Source organism: Lepidochelys kempii, chromosome 1, assembly GCF_965140285.1.
Source record: "Lepidochelys kempii isolate rLepKem1 chromosome 1, rLepKem1.hap1, whole genome shotgun sequence".
NCBI lineage: Eukaryota > Metazoa > Chordata > Testudines > Cheloniidae > Lepidochelys > Lepidochelys kempii.
The window spans coordinates 177,905,581-177,928,386 of NC_136380.1; the positions used below are offsets into that span (position 1 = coordinate 177,905,581).

The 22,806-nt window shown below is 39.7% G+C and overlaps 1 protein-coding gene across 1 annotated transcript; it reads right to left on the reverse strand.

The window, feature by feature from the left end:
- Positions 1-251: 251 nt before the first annotated feature.
- On the reverse strand, positions 252-6,422 carry LOC144930184 (uncharacterized). Its single transcript, XM_078851385.1, has 3 exons — positions 5,964-6,422; positions 4,995-5,485; positions 252-533 (listed from the first exon to the last, which is right to left on the reverse strand). The coding sequence occupies exons 1-3, from the start codon at positions 6,352-6,354 to the stop codon at positions 252-254; spliced, it is 1,164 nt and encodes a 387-aa protein (XP_078707511.1). The 5' UTR covers positions 6,355-6,422.
- Positions 6,423-22,806: the final 16,384 nt, after the last annotated feature.

Here is a 22,806-nt window from a genome sequence, read left to right on the forward strand (position 1 = left end):
CAGCCCTTCCCTATGAATTTCCCCACCCCCCATGCTTGGGATGCAGGCTTCAGATAGTTTCTGCAACTGTGACACTTCTCTAACTAATTCCCTAAATTTTTTAAAGTTTGTCCTTTTGAAATCAAGGACCCTCAGTTACAGACCTATTTTTGTTTAAGAACATAAGAACAGCCATATCCCACCATGTTTCTGTTATCCCTATAATATCTGGTTTCAATTCCTGCACCGGGAGTCCTAGTTCCTCCATTTTGTCACCTAGGCTCCTCGCATTGGCAAACAGAAATTAGTTGTTTCTGCTTAGCTTCACCCAGATTCCTTGCCTGATTAGGTACAGTCATTCTACTGCCAGTATCACCTACGTAACTGTTAGTGTCATTGGTATTGGCACCATCTTTCCTCTTGATGTCCATTTTCCTACCCTCTGTTGGTTGTTTCTCCGCTGCTGTATCCTCTCTTACTTGATTTTCCTCCTGCTCAATTTTTGAATCAGGCATGATGATTACATGAGCATCTCCCAGCTGTCTCCCCTGAATCTGTAGTCATTTGTCTACCATGCACAAAACAGTAATAATACTATGCACAACTTATTAAAAAACAAACAAACACACAAAATCACCCAAACCCCAGGCACCTACAAAAGAAGAGGTTGTGTTTTCACCCACCTGTTTTTCTCCCAGTAATAAAATACAGTAACTCCTCACTTAATGTTGTCCTGGTTAATGTTGTTTCCTTGTTATGTTGCTGACCTATTTGGGAACATGCTCATTTAAAGTTGCACAATGCTCCCTTATAATGTCGTCATTTGGTTGCTGCCTGCTTTGTCCACAGCTTGCAGGATTCTCTGGAAGAACAGCCCCTCCTTGTGGGGATTAGAACTGGGGGGGGGGTCCCCCCATCAACTCCCCTAAATTCCCTGTAAGGTATGTGGCTCAGCAGCTACCCAGCAGCAGTTCAGCTGTCCCTCTCCCACCCCCCACCCCCGCTGTGCTGCTCCTGCCCTGCCCTCTGCATTGGAGCTGCTCCTAGGAGCCTCCTGCTTGCTGTGGGAAGGGTGCAGATATCAGGATGTAGGGTGACCAGATGTCCCAATTTTATAGGGACAGCCCCCATATTTGGGGCTTTGGGAGGGAGGGAGCTTGTTGGAAGCTGTTGCTTTCTGTCTGAACTGTCTGATCTGCTTAAAAGGGCAATGTACTTGAAGTGGGGTCAGCACACTTAAAGGGGCAATGCACATCTCTCTCTCTCACACTCATGCATGCACCCCCCAGCACTTTGGAAAGTCAGCACCTGTGCAGCCATGCATGTGCTGTCAGGAGGGAGTGGTGCTCTTGAGCTGGATAGTGTGGGCTCATCATCATGTTCAGTTTTTGCAGGGAAGTGTTTGCAGCTACTGCCCTGCATCTATTGTGTTTTCTCCCGCCTGCCTCAGTCCATGCTGCCTTGAAGAGCGTGAGGCTACATTAACAACAGCGTATTAAGCCTTGAGGGCTCAGCCAAGTGCTAGTTCATCATTTAGCAGCAAGGTATTCCCGGGGAAATATTCCACTCTCTTACTCCACCACCTCAACCAAACTTTACAGTCATTCATTGCTGTGTACAGTATTAACCATTTTGTTTGAAATTGTTTAAAATTTATACTGTATATGCATATAATGTGTTTTGTCTGGTGAAAAAAATTCCCTGAAACCTAGCCCCCTCTATTTACATTCATTCTTATGGGGAAATTGGATTAGCTTAACACCGTTTCGCATAAAGTCACATTTTTCAGGAACATAACTACAATGTTAAGTGTGGAGTTACTGTAACAATCTCCTGGATACCAAATCTCTCCTTACCAGTCAATAGCAAAAACATGGAGAATTTTGGCTTTCCACTGGTATTGCCGGATTGCAGCTGATGCTAGCGATGTCTCTTGAATGGCCTGACACATTTACTAGGCAGAAGGGGCACTCGGAGTGAGAGATGTAGAGCCAGCTATGTTAGTTTTTGACATTAACTGGGGACTCCATTACATAAAGAGAATATTCAGTGGCCCTTTAACTATTTTTGCCGCACCAAAGCAAAAGTGGACAGGATGCATCCCACTGTATCTGAGTTATTCACAATAGATGAAATGCACATTTGGATTTATGATCAGTTTGAATATCTACATCTGAACTTGCCTAACTTTGTATTGGTATGCTGCTGAAATTCTCTTTTCTTTTTTCCACCCAATTTTTTCTTAAATTTGTTTGTCTGTTTGGTTTCCTGATTTGTACGATAGTTTTAAAAAGTCCAGTGGTAAATATTGTATGCTTTTATTAATGCAATTAATCTTTAATATATTGAGTCAAGATATCCCTCGGGAAATATAACTGAAGAGCTAAAATACTATGTTCATATAAAAGAAATATTGGAATTACATTTCTGTCATTTAAAATTTAACACTGCATCATTCCTCTTAAACTTTATTAAAGTGATGAATAGAAAGTAAAAGTAATATTTACAACATTTTAAATCTGACAGGTTCAAAGATTGTGAATTCTAATGAATTTCTTTAATTAAAGGATTGATTACTTGTGCCTTTTTACAGTAAATTAATTAAACTTTTATTTCAGATGCATGCAAAAAGGTAATTCATAACTAAAGGATCTAGGAAACATAGGAAATATAGAATCTGGCATAGGTACTGTACACTAATCTTGCACTGATATTGTGAAATTTGCAAATGAGCTCTACAATCTAAAATATTATCAAAGATAGCCTTGTGAAATAAAATATCCATTGCTAACTGTGGAACATGTAAAAATGTTTAGTCTGAATCTAGAACCACATTCTGCCTATTATGCTTGTATTAGCCCTTGCTGCATGAGCACATAATCATATTCAAGTTACCATTTCTCCTCCCTCATCTTATGATAACATTATTATAGGATTTCTAATATTAGTTATAAATTTATTGGGACAGGGATCACATTGTCTTCCTATTTTAGGAAGAATCTAGCAGACCTTTGAGTGCCATTAGAAATATTAAAAACAATTATTTTATAGATGAAATATCTGTGGATTTCTGTGAAGAACCCAGTGGAAATCATGTTGTAGCTTGCCTTTTTAGCATTCATTGGTCCATACGGAGATTCTGCTAAGCTTATTTTCTTATAAGGAAACAAAGTTAGAAGGTACTGTATATGCTGTGGCAAATTGCCGGCACAACTATGATGGGTCTCGCAGTTTCTCTTCTTGTCTGGGGGCTCAGGGCACCATTTCTTGCCCCTGAACTGGGGTATTAACTGCCCCACTAGTGTCCTAGAGGAGGGGAGTGGAGGGGGAGGGACCCGGGCCCACCCTCTTCTCCAGGTCCCAGCCCAGGGACCCTAGGGATAGCGGTAAACCACTAGGACTAGTGGTTCCTTCCCCTGGGCTACTTTCCTCTCCTGCCCTTCAGCTTGTGGGGCTTCCTGCCCTCCCTCTGCACAAATCAGGTGTCCCTTTACCTACGGTGTTGGTCTTCTTAGCCCACTGCAGCACTTCTCTAAACTCTCCTCTGCTTCCCTCCAAACTGCTCTCTGCTCCAGCACCAATCCACTCTGCTTCAACTCCTCCTCTTGTCTGATTGAAGCAGGGGGGGTTTATGATGTGACTGGCTTCAGGTGGTTTAATTAATTTACAGCAAACTTTCTTCCCTCTACAGAGAATAAGGCTCCCTTCTAACACTCTCCTGCTGCCCTCTAGCCAGGCTGTATGACTGTCACGGTTCCTCCCCCACTCTGAACTCTAGGGTACAGATGTGGGGACCTGCATGAAAAACCTCCTAAGCTTATCTTTACCAGCTTAGGTCAAAACTTCCCCAAGGTACAAAATATTACCCCCGTTATCCTTGGACTGGCCGCTACCACCACCAAACTAATACTGGTTATTGGGGAAGAGCTGTTTGGACGCGTCCTTCCCCCCAAAATACTTCCCAAAACCTTGCACCCCACTTCCTGGACAAGGTTTGGTAAAAAGCCTCACCAATTTGCATAGGTGACCACAGACCCAAACCCTTGGATCTGAAAACAATGAAAAAGCATTCAGTGTTTTACAAGAAGACTTTTAATAAAAAATAGAAGTAAATAGAAATAAAGAAATCCCCCCTGTAAAATCAGGATGGTAGATATCTTACAGGGTAATTAGATTCAAAAACATAGAGAACCCCTTTAGGCAAAACCTTAAGTTACAAAAAAGATACACAGACAGAAATAGTTATTCTATTCAGCACAATTCTTTTCTCAGCCATTTAAAGAAATCATAATCTAACACATACCTAGCTAGATTACTTTACTAAAAGTTCTAAGACTCCATTCCTGTTCTGTCCCCAGCCAAGACGACTACAGACAGACACAGACCCTTTGTTTCTCTCCCTCCTCCCAGCTTTTGAAAGTATCTTGTCTCCTCATTGGTCATTTTGGTCAGGTGCCAGCGAGGTTACCTTTAGCTTCTTAACCCTTTACAGGTGAGAGGAGCTTTCCCCTGGCCAGGAGGGATTTCAAAGGGGTTTACCCTTCCCTTTATATTTATGACACGCCCCCCAAATCTCAGCTAGGGTGAAACACTGGCTGGGATTTCTTCCTGGAGCTCTAGGAAAACAGAGTTAATAAGACACATGCATCTCTAAATATACTACCAAGTACATAAAGACTAACAATATTTTCCACATCTCAAGGACGATTTTAACCAGTTGATTCTGGGAAACTTTCATGGGAGAGTGCATCAGCCACTTTGTTAGAAGCTCCTGAGATGTGTTGGATGTCGAAATCAAAATCTTGGAGAGCTAAACTCCACCGAAGAAGTTTTTTGTTAGTTTCTTTGACGGTGTGAAGCCACTTTAGTGCAGCATGGTCGGTTTGCAGGTGGAAATGCCGTCCCCAAACATATGGGCGTAGCTTTTCCAGAGCGTAGACAATGGCATAACATTCTTTTTCAGTGACTGACAAGTTGCTTTCCCTCTCAGACAGTTTTTTGCTGAGAAACACTACAGGGTGGAATTCTTGATCAAGTCCTTTCTGCATTAAAACTGCTCCCACACCACGCTCGGATGCATCTGTGGTTACTAGGAACGGTTTGTCAAAGTCTGGGGCCCTTAGGACAGGGTCAGACATGAGTGTCGCTTTAAGCTTGTTAAAGGCCTTCTGACACTTTCCGGTCCACTGAACAGCATTTGGCTGTTTCTTTTTGGTTAGGTCTGTCAGTGGGGCAGCGATTTGGCTGTAGTGCGGTACAAATCGTCTGTAATAACCGGCCAAGCCTAAGAAGGATTGAACCTGTTTCTTTGACTTTGGGACAGGCCACTTTTGGATAGCATCCACTTTGGCCTGTAGGGGGCTGATAGTTCCTTGACCCACCTGGTGTCCAAGGTAAGTCACTCTGTTTAGGCCTATTTGACACTTCTTAGCCTTAACAGTTAGTCCTGCCTCCCTTATGCGCTCAAGGACTTTTTGTAGATGTTCCAGGTGGTCTGCCCAGGAATCTGAAAATATGGCCACATCGTCAAGGTAGGCGACTGCATATTCTCCTAATCCCGCTAGGAGACCATCTACAAGTCTTTGGAAAGTGGCGGGTGCATTTCGCAGCCCGAAAGGGAGTACATTAAATTCATACAGCCCGAGATGTGTGATGAAGGCTGACCTTTCCTTGGCAGATTCATCTAGCGGTACCTGCCAGTACCCCTTGGTTAAGTCCAAGGTAGGTTCCCAGTTTCTCTAATAGTTCATCTGTGCGTGGCATGGGATAGTTGTCTGGGCGAGTTACAGCATTTAGCTTACGGTAGTCCACGCAAAAACGTATTTCCCCATCTGGTTTGGGAACTAGAACCACTGGAGATGCCCATGCACTTTCAGAGGGGCGGATTACACCCATCTGTAACATATCCTGGATCTCCCGTTCTATAGCAGTTTTAGCTTGAGGAGACACCCGGTAAGGTTGGACCCTAATTGGGTGAGCATTACCTGTGTCAATGGAGTGGTATGCCCGTTCAGTCAGTCCTGGGGTGGCTGAGAACGTTGGCGCGTAGCTAGTGCACAGCTCCTGGATCTGCTGTCGCTGCATACGCCCAAGGGTCATGGAGAGGTTCACCTCTTCCACACCACCAGCACATTTCCCTTCGTAGTAGACACCTTCAGGCCACTCAGCGTCGTCTCCTCCCTGGGCTGTAAACTGACAAACCTTTAATTCTCTGGAATAAAAGGGCTTTAGAGAATTAATATGATACACCTTAGGCTTTCGGTTGGAGGTGGGGAATGCTATGAGATAATTAACAGCTCCCAGGCGCTCCTGGACCACGAATGGCCCTTCCCACGATGCTTCCATTTTATGGGCCTGGAGCGCCTTTAAGACCATGACCTGGTCTCCTACTTTGAAGGAACGCTCTCTGGCATGTTTATCATACCAGGCTTTTTGCTCTTTTTGAGCATCCTGTAAGTTTTCTCTAGCAAGGGCTAAAGAGGTTCGGAGGGTGTTTTGAAGGTTGGTTACAAAGTCCAGAATGTTAGTTCCTGGAGAAGGTGTAAATCCCTCCCATTGCTGCTTCACCAACTGCAATGGCCCCTTAACCTCACGGCCATATACAAGTTCAAATGGGGAAAACCCTAAACTGGGATGTGGTACAGCTCTGTAGGCAAAGAGCAACTGCTGCAATACTAGGTCCCAATCATTGGAGTGCTCATTTACGAATTTACGTATCATGGCCCCCAAAGTTCCATTAAACTTCTCCACCATGCCATTTGTTTGATGATGGTAAGGAGTGGCAACCAAGTGATTTACCCCATGAGCTTCCCAAAGGTTTTTCATAGTTCCTGCCAGGAAATTAGTCCCTGCATCTGTGAGGATGTCGGAGGGCCAACCTACCCTGGCAAAAATGTCTGCTAGTGCCTGGCACACACTTTTAGCCCTGGTGTTGCTTAGAGCTACTGCTTCCGGCCATCGGGTGGCAAAATCCATGAAAGTCAGTATGTACTGCTTTCCTCTGGGTGTCTTTTTCGGAAAAGGACCCAGAATATCCACAGCTACTCGCTGAAATGGAACTTCAATGATGGGGAGTGGCTGGAGAGGAGCTTTGACCTGGTCTTGGGGTTTTCCCACTCTTTGGCACACCTCACAAGACTGGACATAGGTAGAAACATCCTTGCCCATTCCCTCCCAGTGGAATGACCCCCCCAAACGGTCTTTGGTCCTGTTCACCCCAGCATGGCCACTAGGGTGATCATGGGCTAAGCTCAAGAGCTTGGCCCGGTATTTAGTTGGAACTACCAACTGTCTCTGAGGATGCCAGTCTTCCTGGTGTCCCCCAGAAAGAGTTTCCTTGTATAAAAGTCCTCTTTCTACAACAAACCTGGATCGATTAGAAGAGCTGAGAGGCGGTGGGTTGCTCCGTGCCGCTGTCCAAGCTCTCTGGAGGCTTTCATCTGCTTCCTGTTCGGTCTGGAACTGTTCCCTTGATGCTGGAGACATCAGTTCCTCATGGGATTGTGGACCTAGGCTTGGTCCCTCTGGAAGCGATATAGGGGATGGAGCTGTTTCTGTTGACTGTGAACCGCTCTCCGCTGGTGCACTATGTTGGGATTCAGGCTCCGGCTGAGCCTCTTGTGTAGGGTTATCGGCTGCTGCCAGTTCAGGTTCGGTGGGGCCCTCTGGTGTTGAGGTTGCAAGTACTGGATTCAGTGCTGACACGAGGTCTGGTGTTGGTCCAGAAAATGATAGTGATTGTCAGCCTACAGAAAAAGACAATTCCCTTGTCTCTGCTCTGGGCCCAAATTAAAGCAAAAAACCTCCAACTACTTGGAAACCTGCTTACCCAGCCCAAAGAAAAAAAAATTTCTTTTCAAACCTGTGCTCCTTGTAAAACAAAAAAAAATCAAAATCCTAAAAAAAACCCTGCCACTTTTGTTTCCAGGCAAATGGGTAGAGCACACACCCCCTATTTACTTTTAGGAAGAAAAGAAAAAAAAAACCTCTGGGTTGGAAGACTGTGAATTTCCCTGCAGGAGTTAAGTACCCTGCCTCCAGGCAAAGAAAACCTGCAATTCACAAGATAATCCCCTTTTGTCTCTGCTTGGCCACAAAGCAGAGAGAAACCAAGCTGCTTTCAGTTTCAAAGCTGCTTTCTGGACTTCCTAAAAATTCCTTTTTAAAATCTGTATTTCTAGTTCAAAAAATCTCAACTGGATCTCAAAATGATTTCAGGTTAATCCCACCACTGTGCCACCATGTCACGGTTCCTCCCCCACTCTGAACTCTAGGGTACAGATGTGGGGACCTGCATGAAAAACCTCCTAAGCTTATCTTTACCAGCTTAGGTCAAAACTTCCCCAAGGTACAAAATATTACCCCCGTTATCCTTGGACTGGCCGCTACCACCACCAAACTAATACTGGTTACTGGGGAAGAGCTGTTTGGACGCGTCCTTCCCCCCAAAATACTTCCCAAAACCTTGCACCCCACTTCCTGGACAAGGTTTGGTAAAAAGCCTCACCAATTTGCATAGGTGACCACAGACCCAAACCCTTGGATCTGAAAACAATGAAAAAGCATTCAGTGTTTTACAAGAAGACTTTTAATAAAAAATAGAAGTAAATAGAAATAAAGAAATCCCCCCTGTAAAATCAGGATGGTAGATATCTTACAGGGTAATTAGATTCAAAAACATAGAGAACCCCTCTAGGCAAAACCTTAAGTTACAAAAAAGATACACAGACAGAAATAGTTATTCTATTCAGCACAATTCTTTTCTCAGCCATTTAAAGAAATCATAATCTAACACATACCTAGCTAGATTACTTACTAAAAGTTCTAAGACTCCATTCCTGTTCTGTCCCCGGCCAAGACGACTACAGACAGACACAGACCCTTTGTTTCTCTCCCTCCTCCCAGCTTTTGAAAGTATCTTGTCTCCTCATTGGTCATTTTGGTCAGGTGCCAGCGAGGTTACCTTTAGCTTCTTAACCCTTTACAGGTGAGAGGAGCTTTCCCCTGGCCAGGAGGGATTTCAAAGGGGTTTACCCTTCCCTTTATATTTATGACAATGACAATGCCATATATACTTTATGGGTCTATTTTTGAATTTACATATATTTGTACACATCAGGAGTAACTCAATGAATTTTTCTCTTTGGGACTTCCTCTGTTTTCCCTCCTAGTTTCTATTTCTTTGTAGAGATACTTCATCTTATTTTATATCTTGGTTGAAGCTAACAAGCTACAGCTACTAGCATAACTCCGTGGAAATTACATTGCATCTTTATCCATGTTTTTAACATCTGAACTAAGGACGATTCAACAAAGGAGTCCTATATTCCAAAATATAGTCCTACTTCCTGTTCCAGGCTACTGTTGGAGAGAGGTGAATGAATCTTGCAATTCTCTGTTAATTTTCACAAGCAAGGTTGTAGAAAACAATCCAAATACTTTTCCCCTTGCAACAAAGTTTTTTTTCAGTGTTGATCTAGATTGGTTAGAGATACCACAATGCAACCATGTCAGACAGCAGTACTTTAGCATCTTATCTCCAAGGTAGGGAGAAACAATTCAATATGGATGAATAATTTGGCAATAATATTCTAGAAGATATGTCATATCAGGAAATGCAATATAATTTTTTTGTGAGATGGTAGCCAAGAGTACTAATTCCTGTTAATTTTGTGATGGCGTGTCCATAGAAAAAATGGTCTAAGGCAACTTCCAATTTATTTCATATAACTAAAATCTTCTGTTATGTGTCCTTCCCTTCCATACCACTTATTTCATCCCTCATGATCACTTCTTATATTTGTCTCATTTGCCTCACTGTAATCTCTTTGGGGCAGGAACTATGACTTTTTCGTTTCTGGAAGGTGATGTACAAATTTATGACAGGTTTCAGAGTTGCAGCCATGTTAGTCTGTGTCCTCAAAAAGAAAAGGAGGCCTTGTGGCACCTTAGAGACTAACCAATTTATTTGAGCATAAGCTTTCATGAGCTACAGCTCACTTCATCGGATGCACAAGTTTATGGTATTCTCTGTATGTTAATTAAAATGTTTAGTTTATATCAGCAAACACCAGTGTGAAAGCACATATATATATATAGCAGTTTTGTTAGTGACACCATGTCTTTCTTCTTTTAAGGCCTGAACTGACACCTAAAGAATTCAATAGGAGTCTTTCCATTGACTCCAATGGATCAGGCTCTTCAAGCCAATATCAAAACATCAGAATCCATTTTAATGACGCATTATGCTTTCAAAAACCCATTTTGGCCAAAATCTCCCTTTTTAAGGGAGTTCTTTGGATCAGAAATAAAATTCTGAGCTATTGCAGGACATGATACTATTTTATGTGTTTCAAATAAGGTAACCTCCTTTAAGATGCTTATCAGAGCAGATTTCACCAAAGTAGATTTGTAATATAATATAGCTCTTACTATAGCTGAGATTTCAAATGTCTATTGTGGCTGCGTTGTGAAAGCAGTCTCTCATAAGTTTAGATATTTACAGAGAAATCTAAAAGTAATTTTGACCTTGATATTTTTGTTAACTACATGTAGTTAACTACACGATCTTACATGATGCAGTTACTCTCAAATCAGTCTCAACTACAGGGGGTAAAAGTAATGGTCAATCATCTCTGAGGAAGAATGATTGCATGAATACCCGACTTGTAAAATTTAATGGCTTTTCTTTTTATAATGTTATATCATTAGCTTTAGTAGATTAGGACAACTTTGATAATAGAATTGTTCATGATTAAATTTTCATGTGTGAATCAACGTGCAAAAAGATTAGAAGACTATTTAAGAGGTGCTACCGCTGTCAGACCATATCAATAAAGCCTGTAAGATGGTGAGCAACAAAAGCACTGATTAAACACCACTATCATATTATTGTATTAGCTATAGCAAAATGTAAAAAGAAATAAATTACATATTTTAACAGCTCACTTAAAACCTCTGAAACTTTCACTACTTCATTTTTTTCTTTAAACTGCTAATACAAGTGGATCATGGTTAATGCATCTAGAAATAATCTTTGAAAGGTGTTATTACATGCCTTTTACTCAAAATTGAGTATAAGATTAAACTTTCAAATCATAAAGAACTTTTTTTCCATCTGTGCATATTAACCTTTGTGTGACATGAGATTTTTAAAATTCTAATTTAGTTTTACAATAATAAATTTTGTGATCTGCTGGGAGGGGTTAATTTTGGGCCCAATAGTACAGTCCAATGAAGTCGCTGAGAAATTTTGGCGGCACAGAAAATGCAGGCTCATTCCCATTGTGTGCCGCCCTAATGCAAGCTTCTTTAGTATTAACTAAAAAATCTAGAGTTATGTTATAATAGGACCCTGTTCTACAAACACATAAGTACATGCATAATTTTACTCACAATTATACTTTATCCGTCTTTTTAATATTAAGCTATTTATGGAAGGGAATTACAAATTGCATTTATGAAAATAATGCAACAATGGACATAATACATCTTTTTCTGAGCAACTAAGGCCCTAATCCTGCAAATACTAATTCATGTGCGTAATTTTAATTTGTGAATAGTCTCACTTGGGGTGCATAAAATTAAACACATGAATAATTGCAGGATTAGGGCCTTAGTTGCTCAGGAAAAGATGCATTGTGTCCATTGTAGAATTATTTTCATGACTGCAGTTTGCAATTTCCTTCCATTAATAGATTAATATTAAAAAGATGGATAATTGGTGTAATTCTATTGTAAATATTTATGTTTTTCCTGAAAACTTTCCATTTACTGTGTTTCCCTTTGGTTAAACAATGTTGAAAGCTCAGATTTAATAGAAGTGGTTTTGGAAGAACTGAATCCTGATTTAAATATCTTGCAGAGTTTTTTGACAGCAAGATCAGCTTTTAGAAATACCTGTGGTACCAAAACCAGTCCAAATCAGCTCCCAATGAAATTGATTTAGCAAATTCTGCTTCAAAAAGGATTAGATTACTTTAGTAACACAACATTCATAATAGAGTGGTTTATTTTAATAATAATTCAAACATATTTGAATAATGTGGAGTCATTCTTTAGGCAGCAAATTAGCGTTTTTTTCAAAGGGCACTGGTGTATTTCCAGTGTCTGAGATCGGAAGGCACGGGTTCTAACAGCTGTGAGGCAGTAAATAAAATATTGACTGGTTTGTTGTTTCATTTAATTTGTAATGATCTCAAATACTTTTGAAGTGCTGGACAAGGCATTTGGCACAATCAAGTTGTGTTATTTCTTGTAACGCTAGGAAATGAGAAAAATCGCACTATGGCAAGAACATAAAACATTTATTGTAGTTTTTCAAAACTAATGAACAAACATATTGTGCTATAAGAATTTAGTGTCTCACAATTTTGTGCTTAACTTTTTTCTTTGACTTAGCTGAAACATATATATGTGTCCAATATTAAATTATGTATGAGGTTTTTTTTACATGTTCCTTTGGTTCAGTGGTATGAACTTGGTTACTGAAATGCTTATTGAGTTATAAAAGACATTTTAAAAATAGCTTGCCTATTAGTATGGTGGCCAGGTGTTTCCTTGGTATGCAAAGGCTTGGGTTCAGGATTGCACTTGAGTATTTCATTTCCTGAATCATGAAATCTTGTACACAGGATAGATTTAGTCCACAATCAGGTTCCCATTGAAGTCAAGGATGTTTTGCCATGCACTTCAATGGAAGTGGAATCAGACCCTAATAGAATTCAAATATCAGAAAAGCATGAGTAAAAAGGAGTCAGTCATCCATGTACTCAGCTCTGCCTGAGGGAGGGTGTTGCATTTTGCATTAAACAGAGTATTTGCCCATGTTTAACTTTCTGAAATGCAGAACACAAATAACAAATAAGAAAGAATGAGGAAAAGACTATTTCTCCTCACCTCAAGTTCTAGAGTCATCCTGCTGGAATAGCAATACTTGCATATTTCCCCCTTTCCCATTGGTGTTAGGAGAGACACAAAAGCCAATCCTGGTTAGTGTAACTGTGATACCATGTGTAGAATTCTATTACAAAGGAATAATAATTATAAAGGGATCTTACAAAATTGGGTGACTGGGCAAGAAAATGGCAGATGAAATTCACTGTTGATAAATGCAAAGTAATGCATGTTGGAAAACATCATCCCAACCATACATACAATGTGATGGGGTCTAAATTACCACTTGAGAATAAGATCTTGTAGTCATTGTGGATAGTTCTCTGAAAACATCTGCTCAGTGTGCGGCAGTCAAAAAAGCAAACAGAATGTTAGGAATCATTAGGAAAGAGATAGACAATAAGACAGAAAATATCATAATGCCAATATATAAACCCATGGTATACCCACACCTTCAATATTGTGTGCAGTTTTGATCGCACCATCTCAAAAATATATTAGATGGAAAAAGTACAGAGATGGTCAACCAAAATGAGTAGGGGTATGGAACAGCTTCCATATGAGGAGAGATTAAAAAGACTGGAACTGTTCATCTTCGAAAAGAGATGAATAAGAGGGGATATGATAGAGGTCTACACAATCATGAATGGTGTGGAGAAAAGGAGTAAGGAAATGTTATTTATCCCTCCACACAAGAACCAGGGGTGACTCAATGAAATTAATAGGCAGCAGGTTTAAAACAGATAAGGAGGTACTTCTTCACACAATGCGCAGTCAACTTGTGGAACTCATTGTTAGGGTTTGTAGTTATAACTGGGCTAAAAAGGAATTAGATAAGTTGGTGGAGGATAGGTCCATCAGTAGCTATTAGCCAAGATGGGCAGAGGCACATCCTCATGCTCTGGGTCTCCCTAAACCTCTGTGTGCCAGAAGCTGGGGCTGTACAATAGGGTCTGAATAAATCAATAATTGCCCTCTTCTGCTCATTCCCTCTGAAGCATCTGGCAATGGCCACTGTCAAAAACAGGATACTGAGCTAGATGGATCATTGGGCTGACCCAGTATGGCCATTATTATGTTCTTCAGAAACACAAACTGAAGTTGTTGGGTTTTTTTCAAATTTTCCTCATTTTGACTATTTCATAGACATCAAATCAAATGTTATGGTTTCACATCTTATCTAGAAATGATACTAATAACAATCTTTAAAAGGGAAAACAAATTTAACTAAAAAAAAGCTCCATAATTATTTGTGCTCATGTATAACTGTATATAAATATATTTTATAGGGCTGTCTTTTGATCTGGCATTTCTAGTATTACATACAAATGAGAGCAAATGTATGTAACTCCACATGCACTGAAAGGGAATAAAAACCTTTAGAGCAGGGTCGGATGAAAGTGTACTAGATAGAAGACTATGGCTAGTTTTGTAACTGAAGTTAAAATATGGGGCAAAATTTGAGTTCAGTTCTCAGCTCTGCTACAGACTTCCTGCCTGACCGTGGGTAAATCACTTAAACTCTGAACTTCAGGTTTTTCGTCTGTCAACTAGGAATAATATCTATCAGATTTTTTACGAGAAGGATTACTATTAATTTGTATTGCAGTAGTGCACAAATGCCCCAACCAGATTTGGGGTCCCCTTGTGGTAGGTACTGTATAAATAGACAGAAAGATATTATCTTATCTCATTGGTGCTTGGGATACACTTTGAGATCCTTGGATATTAAGTGCCATAGAAGTGTGACATATTATTTTTATTAAGAAAGTTCTGCATGTGAAATCACATTCTGTAAAAAATGATCACCATGAAACTTCTAATAGGAAACTCTTTCATAAGACTGTTAAGGGATCATTTTCAAGTATCCTCAATGTTTCCATTTGTTCAACTTTCAGTGAAAGACTAATTGCTAATAAGTGATCGATTTTTATTTATTTGTTTTACTGGTTCTTTCCGTGTTCATCTGTAGTAGGTTTCATTTGGTATCATTTTGATTCTTTATGTACTGGATTGTAACTTCAGAATCTGGCATGTGTTATGTTTGTGTGATACAAAAATAAAAAAGAGCACCTGTCAAAGGCTCTAGAACTCCTGCCATAAATAACAAAAGCAAATAAAATGTAACTATCAACAAAACAGAAAGTTCCTCTTCCCTTCCTGAGCCAAATCCGATCCCCCTCAAAGCCCATGTCTGCAGCAGCCCTAGCAATACAACCATCCCAGGAGCACAGCAGAGAACAAATTGTGACTCAGAAAACCACAGTTCCTGACCTCCTTTCTCGATCTGGAGAGAAGTAAGTTACTTTACTCCTTTTTCTTGAAGCCGCTGACTCCTTACTTTAGCCACTACCCCCTACTCTGGACGGTGAGTGGGGGCAGGATATACATAGCTAAGACTCACCAATTCATTATCCTCTTGCTCACTGCACGAAGCATTGGGTGAGTAGCCTGTGCTTTCTTCACTGCAGCTTGAGTCACATTTAGTCTCCTTTATGGCTGAGTAAGAGATACGTGACAATCTAAGTCCCATATGGATTTTCTTTATTGTTATGAAGAACTAAATGATTCCCATTGAAACTTGGTCTGTTGGTTCTCTTCACTTGGAACAGTGCTTGTTAAGTGGTATATCAGACAGGTATATTCTCTATATATTTTTAAATATTGTACATTTGCTATAAGACTTCAGTTAGGAAAACAACCTAATACAATATAACACCTATAGCTTTTAGCTGCTACAGCTCAGTATATTACCTTACATTCTTTCTTTCTCTTCATTGAGTTATTATAATAAAGGTTACTAGCCCTCGCCCAGATCGTCAGGTGTAGTATCAGTTAGCATAACTCTCTTGATGTCACTAGAACTATGCTGATTTACACCAGCCTTGCATCTGGCCCCTCACTGAAACTCCATTTATTTTTAAAATAGTGAATTCTAATACAAACTTCTGGTAGTCTGAACTGATTTCTCAAACAAATTCTGAATTTTATTTTATTGCATTTTGAAACTTTACTCCAAGGTTCCACCTTTCTTCTAGTAGCAGGCAAAAAATGCAATTTTTACCAGCCTTAATACTATTGTTAACTTTGAGGTTGCTGCTAAAGAAAATTTGTTTTAGATTCAGTTTGCCTCAAAATATTAAATTCAGAAAGAGTGTAATGCATTCTTCTAACCATTTTAATATTTGATTGGTTATGATGACAACTAAACTGTCATCACTAAAGATTCAGTGAAGTCATTTCTATTGTAATGAAGTTTTGGCTCATTACTGGGTACCTTATACAATCTGAAGAGAAACCTGAGTATGTCACCACCTCTGGGCTGGAGGGAGAAACGGAATCGAGCCAATGGAAAACACTGTTAGTTACACAGTGCACCATCCATAGTTTTTAACCATCAGAGGAGAGAAGTTTTGGAATAGCCTTCCAAGGGAAGCAGGGGGGCAAAAGATCTGTCTGGCTTTAAGATTAAACTCGATAAGTTTATGGAGGAGATGGTATGATGGGATAACATGGTTTTGGTAATTAAATATTCATGGTAAATAGGCCCAATGGCCTGTGATGGGCTATTAGATGGGGTGAGATCTGAGTTACCAGGAAAGAATTTTCTGTAGTATCTGGCTGATGAATCTTGCCCATATGCTCAGGGTTTAGCTGATTGCCATATTTGGGGTCGGGAAGGAATTTTCCTCCAGGGCAGATTGGAAGAGGCCCTGGAGGTTTTTCGCCTTCCTCTGTAGCATGGGGTACGGGTCACTTGCTGGAGGATTCTCTGCTCCTTGAAGTCTTTAAACTACGATTTGAGGACTTCAATAGCACAGATATAGGTGTGAGGTTTTTTTTTGTAGGAGTGGTGGGTGAAATTCTGTGGCCTGCGTTGTGCAGGAGGTCAGACTCGATGATCATAATGATCCCTTCTGACCTAAATATCTATGAATCTATGAATCCAGCCAGGAGAGGGCTCCATAATTCCCAAAGTCCAGCTAAACGAAGTAATATCCTGGAGTCATGGGGTGCAGGTTCAGGACAGAGCCAGAGGCTGTGTGGAAACAGGCAAAGCAGCCTGGGATCTGTCTGTGGCAGGAAGGGCTGTCCGGCCAACAAAAAATATGTTTCATAAAAAATTTTGAGATGTTGACATTTGAGTTCATTCTGCATCAGGTTGAAACTGAGAAGAACTTTTGAAAATGTTCATGAAAAAAGAGAGAGAAGGCAATAGTCCAGTGCAATAACCTGGTTCACAGCAGGGATTTGAACATCTTAGGTGAATAGTCTAACCACTGAGCTATTAACTATTTGAGGGGGAGGCATCTCATCCTCCCCTCAGTTTTGTCCATAAATTCCATCTTGGACCTGACAAACTTTCCAGATAAAATTTTCATAGAAACTGGTAAGTTTCCACACAAAAATTATGGTTTGGAAGAACTGGTATTTTCTGATGAAAAAAATGTTTTCATCAGAGCACAAGCTCTGATTGGCCGCAAACACTCTGTTGCTGACAGGAGGCCAGCAGTAGCACAAAGAAGATAAAGCACAGTGGCTTGCAGGCAGGAGGACAGTGTTAAGGAGTTACAAGACTCTTGCCTTTATATATTTATATTGGACTGCCCTTAGAGTTAGGAATTGTTGCATTGATCTTTTTTTGTAATTGTTGTGCTTAGGGTATTTGCACCTTTTATTTTCACCGGCATTAGCAAAATAACACTCTATTATTTGAAATGCATGCGTGTTTATGGGAACACACCAAGGGCTAGAAACCTGTAGAGTGCTTACAACACCTATAGCACTCACCGCCAAACTCATGGCACATAAAGATTGCTATCAGACATCCAGAAAGGGGTAGTGTACCACGGAACGTATAGCAACACCCTGCAGAGGGAGTCAATTATAATATTTCCTTAATGGAAGTGATCAAACTTTTGTGAAGCTGCAAACTGGAAAAATGTGAGCTGTGTTGTATTGATTTGGCTTCAGGGTATCTAGTGCTTATCCTTGTCTGGCTCTCATTGACTGGAATTGATACTGCTGTCTATGTTCGACACATCCTAAAACATGCAGTGATCTGATCATAACTAAAGAAATCATCCCTCAGATTTTGTGATTTAAAATAAATCAGATTAAGGCTGCTTTACTTCTGAATAAGAGTGTCAACATAGGGGAGTTAGTGTGGTTTACTAGTCCACTTTAAATTCACACTTTCAGTTAATTTAGATTAACCTATATAGACAAACTCTCACCGTGAGAGACTTACAAACATTAGTGAACCACCTAATCTCCCCTTTCCAAGCAAGCTAATCATTCCCACCCTGAGACTGGCCCTGGCAATTTGGCACATTGCCTCTTTCTCCATGACCATGACCTCCAATTGGGAGTCCCTTTGTGGCTGCTGCTCCATCATTCCAGTTGAAATGGTGACCAGTGGCCCTTAGCACATCCTACGCCTGATCCAAATCTTACTGAAAGTCAGTGTGAGTCTTTCCATTGACTTCAATGGGCTTTGGATCAGGTCCCTTATGCAGAAAATCTTGGTAACTGGATCTTCATAAGCACAGATCCAGTGGTATTCTCCCCAGCCATTCACCAAAGCTCCATTGCTAGTACATAGGAGAAATTATGCAGCTCATATCCTTAGACAGCAGGAATTCTCAAACACCTGTCAATTTCATGCTGGGTTACTAGAGCTTCTGGGCGCACAGGATTTTGCAATGGCTTGTTGGATTGGGTTGAGTTTTCTGTGTTCTTTAAAACTTCACTATCAATGTAATTAACATTACAAGTATAAAATGGCGTACAAACATTATATTGCATGTATATTTACCCCTAATAATGGCATGAATATGTTGCCATTAATTCCCTGTGAACTTGCCTACAGTATTGCCTACAGCCAATTTCTTGGATGATTCATAATTTATAATGTGAGACACTGCTGCAAGTTAAATTTAGCTAAATTTTTGCAGGATCTATTTTAAATATGCTAATTTGCATACATCCATTTTTTTTCCCCCTGAAAGGATACAAAATCCTGGATGTTGAATTATGTTAGTCACTTAAATCTCTTGAACGGTAATCTCATAATCTTGTGGACAATAGCTGTGCATTCAATTTATTACTTCACAGGTTAGCATTCCTTTTAAGTATTCAGGTTGGATTCTTTTTTCAATCCTAAAAATTGGGTTGCTCCACGTAAAATGCACAAGTAGTAAGAGCCACATTTTTTTGGGTGTGCATAAGTGTGTGAGGGAGAGAAAGAGAGCACGCACACACCATACAAAGACATTTGTTAGTGACACCAAATTATGGCTGACATAAAAAACACTGGATTTTTTGCTCAGTTTCTAGCACAGGATGTTTTCTGCTGTTGATCAAACCATTGTCATAATATCTATTAGATTGCCTAGTGCTCACCTTGCAATGCTCTATTAGTCAAAATATCTCTTTGTCCATGTATTCAAATGAACTGTAGAGGTTATTAACTTGCCCTTGGAGAAAAGATTTCGTTTTCTAGGGCAAATGCTTTTATAAATTCTGTGTGTGACAGTTTTATTACATATTGTAAATAGAATATTCTGCCAGATTTTTATGACAGCCATCACTAACTCATTCAGACCTTATTACTTTTCAACCCTTCATGTACCTTGAATATTCCTTTTAAAAAATCTTTAACATGCCTGTTTTTGGACACTGTACTTTTTACAGTTCTCTGGCCAGCTGCATTCACAAACAATTCTTTAGAACATTTTATCTTACAGTTAAACACTATATTTTAGAAGAAACTAGGCTGTAATATAATTTGATGTAGGCAGACATTAATTTGGTTCTGCATTTATAGCCATAGACTCATTTACGTTTTTGCAGTCACTAGTAGCGTTGAATATAATGGTTTCTGTGCTCAGCTGCATATCTATGCTGGGATCCACTAGCTGTAACCAAATGCGTGTTCTTGTAAAGTACTGTTGTTGTTGGTTTAATTCTATAGTTCATGTTTCAAAATAGTATACCTGCTTTATTGCAGTAAAAAGGACAAATGAATCTGGCTTGTTTGCATGTTAAGAACTATACAATCATATGTCATCTTTTTTCTGTATGTCAAAACCTTGTGAGGAAATTCCATATTTTTATCAATTTATTTCCTTGGTTCACAGGCTGCTCTCAAATAAACAAATAAAGTTGGTTTGAATAACATGTTGTTTATTTTTGTATTAGCATCCAAAGGGAGAAAGCCCTCATTCTGCAGGGCACTGTACACGTACAAATAAAAAAGGCAATTCTTATCTCAGTCTTCACTGGTTATCTCTCAATGTGTGTTAAGATTGCAAAAATGGTTTTGGGTGAGATAAGATAACAATGAAGGGAATCAATTTCCAAAATCATCTAAGTGATGCAGGAGTCTAAATCTCCCTGATTTTCAATGGACCTTAAGCTCCTAAGTGACTTAGGCACTTCTGAAAAATTTACCTGAAATAGTAATTTTTTTAGTATACTAAACAGCAACCACAGCACACTTACTGGCTAACCATTGTCAGGAGTTGTGTACCTATCATGGCAAAAGCAAAAACAGTTGAAGCCAATGGAGCTAGACCAGTTAGCACTAGCTGATAAACTTGTCCAATGAGTAGAGCTGACTAACTGTTTAGAGACAGTTCAGTGCTTGGGAACCAAGTTTGAATTCTGAATTCCCTGTTGAGCTGTCAGTCCTTATGTTGGTTGTTGGGGGAAGGAAAACATTTGCTTTGATTGCCAACACCTTCTGGCTGACAAAATTATTGCCCTAGAATAAGCCAGTTCTGGTTGGTCCTAACTTTTGAGTGCTCGATTAGCAACTCTGTTGTTCTCCTAACATCATTTTTTTGGATGTAATGGAAAAAAAGAAACATTATATCATGTGCAATCATATTGACCTCCTTTCCACTATGTTCATCATCAGGGTTGGGATATTCAGATCCACAGCACAGTCCTCTATCACGGGAGGATTTAGTTGTCAAACTCTAAAAAGTCTCTTCTGAATATGTTCAAACAGAGATTTTTTTTTAGAGGTTTATACCCCCCACCAAATTTCAAGTCCTTGCTCCACAGCATGGAAGTGCTGGGCCTTAACAAATTGGTTGTAAGAATGTTTTCAATGTGGACAAAATAATATATTTTTCTCTAACCTCATTCTGAGAAATAGCTAAAACTTTCCAGAAAAAAAAATCAGACTTAGGCAGACACCCGGCATGGACAATTTCAGCTAAATGGTTTAACATTGGCATAGTTGTATTCAACTGAAAACAGGGTCTAATGATGGACACTTTATCTATAAAAAGAAAAGGAGGACTTGTGGCACCTTAGAGACTAACCAATTTATTTGAGCATAAGCTTTCGTGAGCTACAGCTCACTTCATCGGATGCATGCCGTGGAAACTGCAGCAGACTTTATATATACACAGAGAATATGAACCAATACCTCCTCCCACCCCACTGTCCTGCTGGTAATAGCTTATCTAAAGTGATCATCAGGTGGGCCATTTCCAGCACAAATCCAGGTTTTCTCACCCTCCACCCCCCCCCACACAAACTCACTCTCCTGCTGGTGATAGCCCATCCAAAGGCATCATTGTAATACAGACACCTGTAACAATTAGACTAATTTTTGTAATGTGCCTATTTATAAGTTCAGCTAAGAAGAAAGTTCCTTGTTTTAAACACTGTAATTTGTGAACCTACTTAATCAAGCTAGTAGAACACTTTCAGAGAGTGTTATATAAATACAATGCTATTATAAATAACTGAAAGTTATTTTCACCACCACTGCTAAGTTGGGTAAGAATGTGGCAGACCAAGTGAAAAGTTTTCAAAGCGAACATGGTTCTGTAGAATGGCCGTGCATTCACTACAGCTTCTTTTTCCCCTTGCATTTGTCATGTTGATGTTAGTCTGATGCTCATTTGAAGTCATACTCACTTCCCTTTATTTTCAGTCCAAAATCTTCCAGAGTCTCTAACATGGCATCTACGGTCTCTCAAATGCATTTCCAATTATTTTGTCAGTGATCAAATAATTGTCTAATCTGCTCTATTTAACTAGGCATATATACTTTGCTTATCAATTTGGTACCTGAGTACCCTGTCTTATTATATAATTCCAAGAAGCATGATGTTAGGTTATCCTCAGCTTTTGTTGAAACTGGTAGGTTGAAGTTTTAAAATTTGTTTTTAGTAGTGTTGGTTTTTAAAATGTAACTCTGGCTAAATGGCTCTTTGTGTCCTTCTGCTACTGGGCCACAAATAGGTTTAGGAGCCTTCTACTGGAACAAAGACACACTTGGCCATTATGTCACGTATATTATTACTGAGGAAGTGCTGATCACTGTGCCATAGCTAAGGTTATGTTGAGTTTTGCGTTCAACCTCTTCATTATATATGAAAAATACAGTATATCCTCACCTAAATTACAGCATTTGCTTTTTAAGTATAGAATGAATGTTCTGAGACCGGACAAGTAAATCTGTTAGATTGATGTTGTTTTTAAAATAAATTTAGCACTCTGTCTCAATTTTTTTTTCGTTTGTACTCAAATTACCACAATAAAGAAATAAAACAAATTCTTCAAGCTTCCCATCTAGTTAAAATTCACTGAACTCCTGAGCCTAAGCTACATTTGAAGATTTTTTTATCATTATCGGTAAAATTTCCCATTTCACTTCATAACTGAAAATTTCTTCAAGTGGTGCTTAAGAATAAAATTAAAGGCATTTATGAAGAACTGCCCTATTTCAAAATGGCTCCCATATCCTGTTGTCTGCAATGGGATGGAGGCCACAGGCTGTCATTAGCAAAGATGGCCACTGTCTCCATTAATCTGCTCTTCCCCATGCCCCTTCTCCATGAGAACATACTACCTTGCTACTTTGCTAATATTTTCCCTCAAGGTAGTTTGACTTCACTCCTATTGCAC

What these genes read in the sequence shown, in the direction of transcription:
- LOC144930184 (XM_078851385.1), bottom strand. Translation starts at nt 6,354, where the DNA reads ATGGTCTTAAAGGCGCTCCAGGCCCATAAAATGGAAGCATCGTGGGAA. An exon ending in ATACCACTCCATTGACACAG is followed by an intron (nt 5,486 to 5,963) that starts GTAATGCTCACC and finishes CCATATTTTCAG; the next exon opens with ATTCCTGGGCAGACCACCTG. An exon ending in TTGATCAAGAATTCCACCCT is followed by an intron (nt 534 to 4,994) that starts GTAGTGTTTCTC and finishes AAATGACTACAG; the next exon opens with ATTCAGGGGAGACAGCTGGG.